General features: G+C 37.7%; 1 protein-coding gene across 1 annotated transcript in view; it reads right to left on the reverse strand.

Annotated features, from left to right (window-relative positions):
• The window catches only part of FER (FER tyrosine kinase), a 162,025-nt gene that overhangs the window by 9,503 nt on the left and 138,740 nt on the right, over positions 1-13,782 (reverse strand). Inside the window, 1 exon segment of the mRNA XM_010725904.3 lies at positions 3,619-3,773. Within this exon segment, the coding sequence (XP_010724206.1) occupies positions 3,619-3,773 (155 nt within the window).

Genomic DNA, 13,782 nt, shown 5'->3' on the forward strand with positions numbered 1-13,782 from the left:
CACAATTCTTTCATTAATTTTCTGTTTATATTTCTGTAACATATTATTGCATTGTATATATATATATTCGGTCTTAAAAATACATACATGCTTATGAATGTATTGTTTTTCATCTCCAACCATTAGATTAAGCAAACTAAACCACCCCTGGCTAGAAAAAAAAAAAGGGAAAATAAAATACATGTAAATTATAGAGACAGTTGGTGATAAGTCAACTGCTCTGCCATCAGAAACTTCAGTTTACTGTTAAACTAAGCATCACTTCCAGTTGTGCTATATTAGCTAGTGTGCTTTCTAGATGGTAATTATGGACATTCAGTGTACTCTTTGAAGCAAGATTAGTTTTCTTATCTGTATATCAACTCTCTTCAGAGTTTGGCATCCACTAATTTTAACACTTTTTCTTGAAATCATTCAGTTAACACAAGATATGTGACATAAAAAACATGTTCTGTACAGTTAATTTGCCTTCCAAGTGTGCTACTATCCAGGAGGAAAAAAAAAAAAAAAAAAAAAAAAGGCTTATTCATTCACAAAAAAAACACCACACAGTAATTTAGAGCACAAAGTTATATTGGAAATAAGTGTATATTAAATGTATACATTAATTATGAAAGAACAGAAAGCAAGAATATCCTCTACTTGATCTATTTACAAGGAGGTTTTAAAGCATTTTTTTCACTTGCTAGAAGTGGTGGAAATCATATAACCACAAGTTAGAATAATGGTAAGGAATGGCACTAAACAGTGCCCACTGAAGTAAATGCTGAATCTTCCACAACCTCCAGTAGCATCAGGATTTCAGTTGTGACTTCAGACACAGATCCCTGACTACTCCATTTTTCCTAATCCAGTTTAAAGATCACGACTTCAGTTTCTGTTTTTTTTTTTCCCTTTTTTGTTTTGTGTGTGTGTGTGTGTGTGTGTGTGTCTGCTATTCATTTTTTATATACAGTGAATCCAAAAGAAATAATAAAAAAAAAACAACTATTTTCTTATTTTCTTAAGCACTGTGTCATTCATGCAATGGCCAAATTTCCCTATCTTTCATTTTCTCCCAACTCTTACACTTTGCCACTAAGAACCAACATGAACAGTGGTTCCAACTAGTTTTGAGTCACGGAACATTTAGTTCTGTTTCAGTCTGGTATTCATAAATGCCTTCAAATGTTACCCACACAAAATAATGCAGTAGGTAGGACCACATTATCAGGATTGTAAAACATTAAACCATTATTTTTACTTGTATCTTTCAAGGGAGTAGAAAATATAGTCCTTCAAAAATACCCAGAAACCTACCACCACTTTTTGCATATCATATATTAGACTGCTGAAAGTAAAAACATTCAAGATGGCTTATTTTCACAGAATCACAAAATTGTAGGGTTTGGATGGATCATCAAATCCAACCCCCCTGCTAAAGCAGGACCCCTACAGCAGGCTGCACAGGTAGGCATCCAGACAGATCATGAATATTTCCAGAGAAGGGGACTTTACAATCTTTCTGGGCAACCTGCTTCAGTGTTTTGCCACTTTCGCAGTGAAGTCCTTCCTCGTGTTAGTATAGAATTTCTGTGTTCCAGCTTCTGCTCATTGTTCCTGTTCTATTCCTGCACATCACCAAAAAAAGTCTACCCCTGTTGACTTGACCCTTGCACTTTAGATATTTATAAGCATTTATTGTATCCCCTCTCAGTCTTCCTTTGCCCAGACTAAGAGACCCAGTTTACTCAGTTTTTCCTTGTATGCAAGATGCTCCAGGCCTTTCATCATCTTTGTTGCCCTCCACTGGACTCTCTCTAGACATTCTTTTTTGAACTGGGGATTCCAGAACTGAACACAGTACTCCAGGGCAGAATTGAGGTGGAGGATCACTTCCCTTGACCTGCTGACCAAGCTCTCTTCAATGCAGCTCAGGATGCCACTGGTTTTCTTGGCCACAAGGGCACACTGCTGGCTCAAGGCCAACCTGGTGCCCACCAGGACACCCAAATCCTTCTCTGCAGAGCTCCTAAACCATACTAATGCAGATGGTTACTCCTCCCTAGGAGTTTAAGACTCCACTTTTGCCCTTGCTGAAGCTCATCAGGTCCCTCTTTGCCCAACTTTCTACACTGCCAAGGTCTCCCTAGATGGCAGCACATCTTTTTGGTGTGTCACTAATTACTCTTAGCTTTCTATCATCTGCAAACTTGCTGACGGTGCACTGTCACTGATAAGGATATTGAATCAGAAAAGACCCAGCACTGACCTCTGGGGAACACTGCTAGTTGCAGGCCTCCAACTAGACTCTGTGCTGCTGATAACAACTCCCTGATTTTCCCAACATACAGAAAGCTACTTCAAGCTGGTTGGGTATAGATGCAATTTAGGAAACACCATATAAGTAGATTTTAATCAAATTCCTTCTCCAGTAATCTGCAGAAAAATCAGTACAAATTAAGGTATTGCTAATAAGACTGTTTTCTATTTTATGTAGTTTACTGGACTGCATCAGGCTATGAGCAACGGGTTTCCATTATATATCAAATACACTGTATGTACTTTTGAAACAATAAAATAAAGCTTTCAAAACACCTGTTGTAGTGCAACAAACAAACACCAGAATAGAAAACGTATTCCACAGTGACCACCAGCAACACTACACTCCAGAGAGTAACTGGTGATATAGGATCAATTTTTGTAACTGCATTTATTTTTAGCCTTACAAAGGACAGACCTGCTTTACTGTATTATGGCATTAACTTCTATAAAAGTGTTAATTAAATGAAGCATTTTCCTGTTGAGTTGCAAAGTTATGATTTTCAATGCAGGATTTCAAACTCAAGCTTTAAGAGATGGCCAAAATATTTGTAGACATTTCAATTCAAGTATTTAAAACATTTTTTTCTAAGTAATCAACTAAAGATCTGGTTGAGAGAATTGCATTCAAAATATGACATCATCCATTTAATATGCTGACTTCTTACAGTTCATTTCACTTAGAAAATCGTATTTTCTAGTTTCACCCACAAGTTAAAAAGCTAAATGCTACAATTTCTATTTTTGTTTTGTATCTAAAATACATAGTATGGACCACTTCCCTTAATCAGAAATAATGGATTTTCCCACAGTGAGAACAGCACAGCAGTATATAAAAAGTACAGGTTAAAAAAAAAAAAAAAAAGCTGAAGTTGAAAAAATATAAAGCAGTCTTCATTTTTCTCAAGTGCAATGATATACGTAACACAGAATATTAACATTTTCTACCATTTCCAAAGAAATGCTAGAGCAATCACTGCCATAAATATGCAGAACCTGCCTGCAATTTTGGTAATGATTCAGATGACGAACAAATCAGTCCACTAAAACCAGTCGGCAGCACTGCCAGAGCATTATTTTAGTGCTCGATAATAACATAAGAGCAGCAAATTGCTGCCTTATTCCTTTCAAAAGTAGAACAGTATTTTATATACCACTTAAATATCACAAACCACTGAAGTATTTTAAATCTTTTTGACCTGACATGAATACAAGGAAAAACTATATATACACTAACATATGTGGATGGGATAGCTGTCCTGCTTCTCGTACTTTCTGCGTGTACTTTCTGCGGGGAACTTACAGATACATCCTTACCATAGTTGAGGGCTTCTGGGGCAGTCCACTTGATAGGAATCTGCTTTAAGCCTGATGATGAATATACGCCATCATCCTCTTGACGAGACATTCCAAAGTCGCTTATTTTCAGTATGTTGCTTTCACCCACCAAGCAGTTCCTTGCAGCCAGATCCCTAGGTTAGAACAAGAAACATTAACTCCACATTTTTACATGTTTAAAACTACTTAAGAGTCATGGAAAATGTGAAGAAAAACATGAAACCATTTAGCAAGTCTTTCCTACTACAGCTCAATTTGCCAGTGAAAGTGAGTGTGGCACCACACAGATGAAGCTTTTAGAAGCCCGTGGGGAGACCACCAGAGTAGGTGGGCATTTTCCGAAGGGACTGCAGTGTGAGGGGAGACCACATGGGAGAGGGGTTGCAGTGAGGAGGAAGGAGCAGCTGAAAGGAGAAGCAAATCTGCATGTTAGCAGATCAGATTTTGTGTGAAATGAAACAGAATTGCAAGTAGATGCCTAAAACATCTTCCCACAGTTATGAAAGACGCTAAAAAACAAACAAACAAAAAAAAACAAGCCAACAGAGAACTAGCTCTTACACCTTACATATATTATCATTAGAATTTCCATTAAAAATAATGCTACTCAGTATTACAGGAAAAGGCATTTTGGCGCAGTGACAGGTGAGAAGCCTAAAACAACCTTCCTTTCTCTCTCTCATCTCAAATACATCATTCTAGATTAAGAGAGAGGCTGTAGTAATATCTGATAAAAGACCTAATGTAGCTTCTATGCAGCATATGTTTGAGATACAAATACATGAAAACAATGTATTATCAATGCAATATATGTTTATTACATTGAATTATTTCACATTATACTAAAATAGTGAATAATACCTACTATAATTCCAGTCAGTGTAACAAAATACATACTAAGTTTTTTTGGAGGAAAAACATGTTAAACAATAGGATTGAATTGTAACAGTAGCTACAATTCCTTGGCAAAGTATTCTTAAAATAAATATACAGTGGATATTTTTAGCTTAGATAGCTAATATTCCATGGGAAATAACGTTAGCTTTCACATTTGAGATTGGAGCTCTAGCCATTTTGAAGTGTGAATCCCCTGTGTGCACTTAATGGACATTCATTGGTTTTGAAGAGTGATTTTGGAGCATGCAAACTAAATTATTTTTAAAGGAAACTAACCTGGAACTCTGCCCAAGGTGTGCACCAAATTTGTGTCCATACCTACAGCAGGAAGAAAAGTCTGAACCAATGACAAACAGCTCTAAGCTCTCTGCACGGCAGTGACACTCAGGACATTGGTCTGAACTAAATTTCATCTTTAAGTAAAAGTCTTGATCCATATATACAGGTGTTAGAGTTCATACGTCTACAACTACTTTGATCAGTTGATGCGTACTGATTTTGCACTGCATTATTTGCTACATAGAGAGGCTTTGTTTGTAGGTAACCATTAAATTTGATCTGAAGATTTAAACTGCAGCTGACTCACACAGCTTTGCTGCCAGTAAGATAATTTATGCCTCTTGAGCATCATGCTACATTAATACAAATTCAGTTATTTTTGCAGTTAAGGAAACTGTGCTCCTGAAAAACACATCTGAAATCATAGTTTGCTACTGAAGATATACACAAATATCTAAAACGGCTCAACGTGTACCATCGAACATAGTTTAATGTTAGTATGGGATACTGCTCGATTCCAGTATCAATTTGTTACTGCTTATATTCAAGTAAAATGTATCACCACAACATTCTCAGTATTTACGGCTGAGGTTCCAGTTATATTTTAGCTCTGAGGGTTGTTTTTTTTTCTTACCATTTTACTCCATTTAGTCTAGATCTTATGAAGTTGTAAGGAGTAAGTCATATGTGAAAGAAAATTTAAAGAGTTAGTTAAAACCATGCACATCTCCTTACTTGAGTCAGACCAGCATTTAAACCAGTTCCGAGTAAGATTCGGAAAAAGCTAAACACTGAGCTGTCTTAAGTTTGTTCCCCATAATTCTGATTATTAGGGAAAATATATAGTAAATAGTATAATGCCTGTATGCAAAGCTTACATGCAGTTCACATAGTTTTTGTCTGTTTCGTGTATGACAATTTTATTTATCTTTTAGGATCATCTAGAAAAAGTGTTTGTTATTATTACTAAAAATTTCCTAGTACATTTCCAAGAAAATCAAACTGGAATACGAGAAAGTGGGTAAAGTTTGCAACTATCTTCTAGATATACATAAATTAACACCAGATCTTCTAAAAGACCTCAGATATAGAAGCGTTGGCATCATGCAAGTGATTTTCAAGCTGTCTGTTGTTTAGGAGTGGGTTGCAGAATGACACCATTCAAGTTGACATTCTGTATACAAGCACCAAGGGAGGAATCACAGGCCAGTGGCCAGCTAATAGTCTGCAACTTGTGAGGGTGGACACAACTGTCAAGTTCACCATCAATCTTTCTGGGCAAATTGTTGATGCTTTATTTTTGTCAGTTACCCATCTATCACACTGAGAAGTATTTTTATTGCTCTCTGTAAGTGATGAGCCCCTGACAAGAGTTTAGCCATGGGGACGAACCTGATCTTCCCTTGATTGTATCTCAGACACTCCTGTAACTGAGCTGAAAGAAAGATCCAGTACAATGCTTAATAAGAGCCAAGTCATGAGGAGAGGCCTCTTATCACTCAACCAATCCTGGAACTGGAGCAAGAAAAGGCTCCAGAAGTCCAGGAACTGGGGCCAATAAACAGGAGCACATGCAAGTCTAAGAGGGACTCTACACAGAACAGCCTCACTGGCATGCTGCATCCAAGATGGGTACTCTCCCTATCCCCCGATCTTTCTTTGTGTTCTTCCTCTCAAAGTTGCTAAGTAATGCAAAGCTTACTTTGATTTTTCATAAATCCACACAGTTTGGTTAGACGTACTTGTGAGAGAGCCAAAGCCTGCAGGGTAGCTGCTCTCTAGAAATCTCCCACTAAAGCTGATGCTTGTGTACACACCTTTAGTGTTATTTCACCTTAATCTAGCCATGGGGATTTGCAAATTTCAGTCATTCGTCCCTCCACACAGTTGGGATGTGACAATCCCACCAAAAAATCTACTCCTTTGCACCTCTAGTACCTTGCCATTCGGTGGGATAAAACAGTATGAGTACAGTACAATTCTCAGTGGTCCACCTTCAGAAGTCTCAGGTTTTGAAATTACATCCACTGAAAATGTATTTTTCAGGTTCTTTTCTCCCTTCTCTCTTGTAATTTCTTAACAGTGTCTATTTATCTGTTTTATTATTTCATTGCTATGTCTTGTAATTGCCCTGAAAGCTAGGGTATCTTGTTAGCATTTCTGTTCTCATTTTACATCTCCTTCATCTACTGAATCATCCAGAGTTCCTTATTTGTATTTGCACACTTAAGAGCATATTAAAACATATTACATTAGCCACCTCACATTCTTCTTTTTTACTCTGAGAGGTTGCTATGATTTTTCAACATATTCCAAGCAGCTTCTGCACTGCTTCTCCTCATGTCTGATATAAAGATGATACTCACATTTTTCTGTCCCAATATGAGACAAATAACCACTATGATTTACTACAGAACTTATAGAGAGAATCTGAAAAAAAATGTAAGAATATTAAAAAAGTAATATAAATCAATAAGCTGCAGCTTTAATTTTCTTTCAGATTCCAGGATTCTAATTCATTCAATTTGATACTGATACAAGGAAAAAGCTCCAGGAAACACTGAGAAAGAAAACCCTTTGCACTGTAACCTTCCATACAAAGTACACACAATGGGGTTTCATTCAAGAGTCATTATGTATGGTGCATGACATGAGTGACATGAGTGTACATGACATGTATACATATAATGCCTGTGACAGAAAGAGCTATGAAAAGTCACTATTACAGATAATTTCAATTAGATATCTGTAGTAACTTTTCACACTTTCTAGATAGCCTGTAAAAAACATACAAAGAGAAATCAATGTTCTATTTGTTTTCACTTTCTTCTCCTTAATGGTCCCTAAAGCAAACATCCTGAAAAAGTGCAGATATAATTGCATGGAATTAGGTGCCTCTCTCTGGATGTGGGACATTGTTTTTCTTCTCATGCAGCATTTGCTAGTTGCTGCAGTAATTCCATAAAATCAGCATGCATCTTAAACACAGAAAATCAACAAATATTCCTTACTTCACATTGTGAAAGCTGTACAAATTAGGCACTAATTACACGGAGCTGCTACAGAACAAATTCCTACTAAAAGAGAAGCTATGACTATCACGATTTAATACCATAACTATGGAAGTTCACTGTGCTATCAGAAACAAACATTTTTCCCCAACTACTAAAAAACAAAAATTGATATGTAAATCAGAGATCTGAGTTTTAAGCAGTTCCTTTAAATTCAAACAGGGTAATGACTACAAGTCACTAACACAGGTCGAATATGCTGAAACTGCTAGAGAGCTCATGTAAGGCTTTTGCTAAGAATTCAGTAGCAAGTCAAAGTGGAAGTAGAAGCAATTCCTCTGTGCTGAGAGTTGTTACCATCTGGATTCGTATCCATCAGAGAAGACATAAATCTCAAACTTTTCTCAAAGGATTCCACCTCTAAAGAACTATGCAGAAATTGATACCTAGTATTCAAATAGAACTCCATCAACTAGAGAAAATCAAGAGAGCGAACTCCTCATTACTAAAGCAGCAGGACAGATTGCCTCTCTGAACTAATTAGCTGTTTTATATCTCCTCCCTGGATCATGCAGTTAAAATGCTCCTAAGTGATAAAAACAAGTAATTAATTAGTGAACAGGATCAGCTTATTCCCTCCGCATATTTAATTCAACCAATATAGTCTATTATCTGATTAAAAGAGAAGGGTTGTTAGCAGGTCTACACGTGAAACTGCTATTTTTGTGAACTACTGACGTTACCTGTCCTTCAGCCACCAGCCTCCAAGATCTTTGGCAAATTGTTGAGAAGAGTCCAACTATAACATCCACTAACTACTTCAGCATTCTGGCAGTGAATCCTCTCAGATTCCATGGGTTTACGAATGTTGAGTTGTCAGAAATGTTCCATTACATTTCCAGATACTCTAGGTAGAAATTTACTACTCCTCCAAACATAGGTCCCCCACTTTTGAGGACTGGGCAACTCCAAGTTAATCATTATTACCAAAAAATGAGGCATTAAATGCCTCTGCTTTTTCCTCATACTTACATGTTAACAGAAAATATGGTTATGCTTACGATACTAAAAAAAAATTTAAAATTCCTTCAAAGTGTATTTGATATTCAGTGGAATTACGGAGGAAATTGGGTGTCCAAAAAGTAATTAACCAAGATGAATAATTACCCAAGATGTGTCCAGAACAGATGTCTACATTTTGTACTTGGAAAGGTTGCACTGGACTGTTACAGTCACAGGCATCTTTCATTTCCAAAAGCAGACATACAAGAAGATGGTCTCATAGTAAGTCAAATAACATTTTCAAGTAATAATTTTAACAAGTACTGCATTCACAGAAGCCATTAAGATGAAACACAACAGTAGCATATATGACTGTATTAACTCATACATTCTTTACGTGATAATATCATGGATTTATTCACTCCATGTGATGACACAAAACTTGCTACAGTAACTGTCCTTGCCCTTTTATAAAAAGGATGGCTTCTCTTTTGAATTGTTCTGAATCTTTTGCTTATTCTGTTCCTTAGCACAATGTCAAAATATCATTCATTTCTCTGTACAGAGGCATTAAATGTTGGTTTAACTTATCTAAAAACCTAGTAATATGTGAAGAGATAAACAACTGTATAATACAGATAGAAAAGCTTGCAGGATGCATTTGAAGAAAATGTCTAAAGCAGCATAATATTTAGCACTGATTACATTACTTCTTTTAGCAAAGAAGTACATTATTTTGTTAAAAAAAGAGTAGTATTAATATTATTATGCTTTGTATGTAGTTTAAAAACAGTTCAACATTTACAGTGAAAAGTAGAGCATGAAAATTTGACATGTAACATCACAAGTACTCGAGGAACTAACACATTCAAGGGCATAATTCTAATACAGGTCAGCATTCTGTCTCTTACACACTTTGTATAGAAAAAGATAAATGAATACAATAGAATTTGCAGTGCTTTTCCAGTCCCAGTTGAAAACAAAATATTTTAAAATCTTTCTTCTTAGGTTGGAATGCTTCTTTAGGACAAGGTTTCTTTTAAGAGAAAGACAGAGGAAACTGATACCAAAGAGAGGAAGATCAACTACAATTCAAAGTTATCATCACATCGTAGATTTTTCCTAATCAGTGAGGGAAAATTCAAGTGGATGGCACAGGTAACATAGTAATATAGCAAAGGAAATGAAATTGACACAGATACATAATGACTGTTTGCTAACATTATTTTCTCATCAGAGTAAAAAAACATTTTGTAGTTTGTATCTTGCAGTGTATCTCTGTACATTTAGAGATTAAAAACATTAAAAATGATTACTAACATGTTAAAATATTTTAGTATTCTAAAAATAGTCTACTATATGAATTAGAAAAAATCTAAAGCTAAGAAGAGTAATAGTTTACTAATTGCTCTAGACAGCTAAGCAAGATTTGCAGTTAGAAATATGGAAGAAATATTCCAACAGAAATATGTAAGAAACTTTATGTTTAACAAGTTGTAGACATTATAATAAGTAAAAATGGAAAGGAATAGCATGGCCATGTCTATCCATTTAATGTAAATTCACCAAGTTACCAAATAATTTAATCCTCCCTCCCTTTCTAAGTTACGTGTGTTCTGCAAAAGGTTTTCTATCCACAAATAAAAATACGAAGGTAAAATAAAAGGCTTAGCACTTTTCTGGCTACAAGAAGAAGAGACCAATGGGATTTTGAAAAATTTGTGTGTAGAACCTGAAATAGACAATATGGAAATAACATGAGGTTATGGTGTGCTGTTTAAGTGTCAGGATCACAGCAGAAGCAATGAGATCGCTGTAGCTTTTGGAACCACAAAAATTCATGTGCATGCAGGAAGCTTTTACAGCAGAGATGAGCCAAGGAATTCACATTGATAAGCCTGAAGTTTCTGTTAGGAGAAATGAGTTAAAAGCAGAAAAACTGGCAACAAGGATGTTGTGAGAAAAGAAGGGAATCGAGGAATGTAAATAAGCTCAAGTGACCTTGCAGCTGGGAATTCAGCATGGTGGTAAACTACGCTTGAGTGAACCACTGATAAACAGGCATAAACAGCAGACCAGTAAGCCTCTAGCATGGACTGTGCCTACATCCACTGTGCTTGTGAGCCTATGCTCAGGTGTTCCTTTAGGGATGATCTGACTGGCAATGTAACGACAATAAATTTACTCATTCCACTTCAGCCACAGGTCTAGGCTGGTTCTTTCTTCCTGTCTAAACTGGCTCACAATTGTGGAGCAGAAGGCAGGATTCAGGAACTGTCACACAGTGGCTGGCAAAAGAGCAAGGGACCGGGGAGGTGGCACTGGGGACTCTCTGTGTTGCAGAATGGCCCACCACCGAATGCTGGTTCGGCCTCACTGCTTCCCTGACTATGATGCCTTCACTGCAAGTGGGATCTGAAGTTGATGATGAAGCAGTTATTAACTCCAAGGTGATTGAAGAGGCTGTGTGCAAATTGCCCAGGAGAATGGCATCAATCAATCTTCTTGCCAGTTAATGGGAAGATTTGGATGGCTGTTAGCTCTTGACAATCTTAGAACTTTTGACTGTGAAGTTACAGTACTATGCAGTACAGTGAGAGAGTTACAAGATGCAAAGGTGATCGCACAAGAAGTAATTACTGCGCAGATAGAGCATTGCTATGAGTTGCAATGCACTGTAAAACAGCTGGTGGCACTAACCACTAACAAACGAAGTTGCAGATATGGAAAAAGTGAAGTTTTGACTTCTCCAGCTTGTGCTCTTACCACGGGATGTTAGGATGAAAGAATCAGGAGTCCACAGATTTTGACGCTGCGAGTGAGGGAGTAGCAGGATGGAAGGCAGAGATCATGCATGCTCACATCCCAAAAGAGTTAAGCCATTTTTTAGAGATCAGCAGAACAGTGAGGAAAGTGTACCAGCATGGCTTTGTGAGCCTCGAATAGTGACACTGCATCTATCTTCTTATTAGTGGGTGAAAAGGATCCATTAAGCCCTACTGCCAGTGTTGATGAGATACCATGGGGGCATGCTATGATTCTATGCTCAGTAAGAAAATATCTGGAAACCCCACAGGCAGGATGTTTTTGCACCTATGCTGTACCAATGGTTGTGTGTAACACTTTTAAAAGCTTATACAGATCCAGCTGAAGTAGTGTCATCCCTGGGAAAATGGTGTAAAACAGAAGGAGATATTAGTCTAGTGCAGCAGATGGGGGTGGCACACCTGGTAATTACAGGATTCAGTCTGGAAAGGGCATCAATAATGAAAAGCATCAAAAAAGATGCCCTTCTGAGAGGGGCATCTGCTTCAGTGAAACCTTTGATCATACCAACAATCACGAGTACTACTGGGAACACAGATGCCCTTGCAAACGCCTTTAGGGAAATTGAGGGGATGATGAATAAAGAAAAGTCATCAAAACCACGAATAGTTAACACACAGCTGACAAGGAAACAAATGTAGAAAGATCTTGTGTGAGCTGGTGATCCACCAGCAGAAATAGATTTGAACCAAAACATCAGCATTGTTTAAACAACAGCAAAAGTTAGCATCACTTAAAAGACAGTCCTTGTCCACATTGCCTGCTGCTTCACATCTGGCAAGCAAGTGCCAAATGAGCAGAAATCTATCTGTAGCTCTGGGGAAATCTCACCCTGCTCCCCTACCTGAAGTTACTTTAACAATAGGAAATACTACCCCATTTGCCATGATGGTGCTAAATGCTCTAGTCAAAGAATATATATTGGGTACTGATGTCTTGGCAGGACAAATAGTTGAGACACTAAATGGTTGCTTCTGCTTCTGATTACTCTGTTTAGGTCCACAAAAGCCCAGGCATCCATACAATGGAAACAAAAGCATCATTTACAGCAACAATTTCCATCAGAAAAATTATCTGTAACCATTTCATAAGTCACTCATCTAGGAACTGTATCATTTAACCATGTGTCCATGCTAGGGGAAACACCTCGCTCTCTCTCAGAGATCACCTCACATCTCCTGTAGAGAAAGTACTCGAAGGCCTCAATGAGATCACCCTGGAGCCTTCTCTTCTCCAAGCTAAACAAGCCCAGTTCCCTCAACCTTTCCTCACAGGAGAGGTGCTCCAGCCCTCTGATCATCTTAGAGGCCCTCCTCTGGACCTGTTCCAAGAGCTCCACATTCCTCCTGTACTGGGGGCCCCAGGCCTGCACGCAGTGCTGTAGATGGGGCCTCACAAGAGCCGAGTAGAGGGGGACCAATCACCTCCCTCTCCCTGCTGGCCACCCCTTTTTTAATGCAGCCCAGAACACAGTTGGCCTTCCGGGCTGCAAGTGCATGCTGCTGGCTCATGTCCAGCTTCTCGACCACAAAGACCCCCAAGTCCTTTTCTGCAGGGCTGGTCTCAAAGAGATCTTCCCCTAGTTTGTATAAATACCTGAGATTGCCACGACCCAAGTGCAGCACCTTGCACTTGGACTTACTGAACCTTATTAGGTTTTCATGGGCCCACTTCTCCGGCCTGTCCTGGTCCCTCTGAATGGCTTCTTTTCCTTCCAATGTATTGACTGCACTGCTCAGCTTGGTGTCACCTGCAAACTTGCTGAGGGTACATCTATGTCACTGATGAAAATGTGGAAGAAGTATTATACATATTGTAACGTATTTTTGACATTTCCTATAAGATTAGCAAAAGTGTAAGAACACATAGCAACATACTGAAGTTGCCTGTTTTCATTTTATCAGCTTTGTTAATTATCTGAAGGAAAAGTCAAATAGCAATTTAATTGAACTTCCAAATGAGAACAAATTAAAAGCTGCTGCAAACACCAGTAAGGGCAGAGAAATAAAAATAATGAGAGAAATAAAGAGAGGAGAAATGTCTGGTGGAAACAAGAATATAAGACAATCTGTAAATAAAAATATAAAAAAAAAAAATTAAGCCAAAACTAGACATTTTTCTGGGATTT

The sequence above is a fragment of the Meleagris gallopavo genome, chromosome Z (assembly GCF_000146605.3).
Source record: "Meleagris gallopavo isolate NT-WF06-2002-E0010 breed Aviagen turkey brand Nicholas breeding stock chromosome Z, Turkey_5.1, whole genome shotgun sequence".
Taxonomy (NCBI): Eukaryota; Metazoa; Chordata; class Aves; order Galliformes; family Phasianidae; genus Meleagris; species Meleagris gallopavo.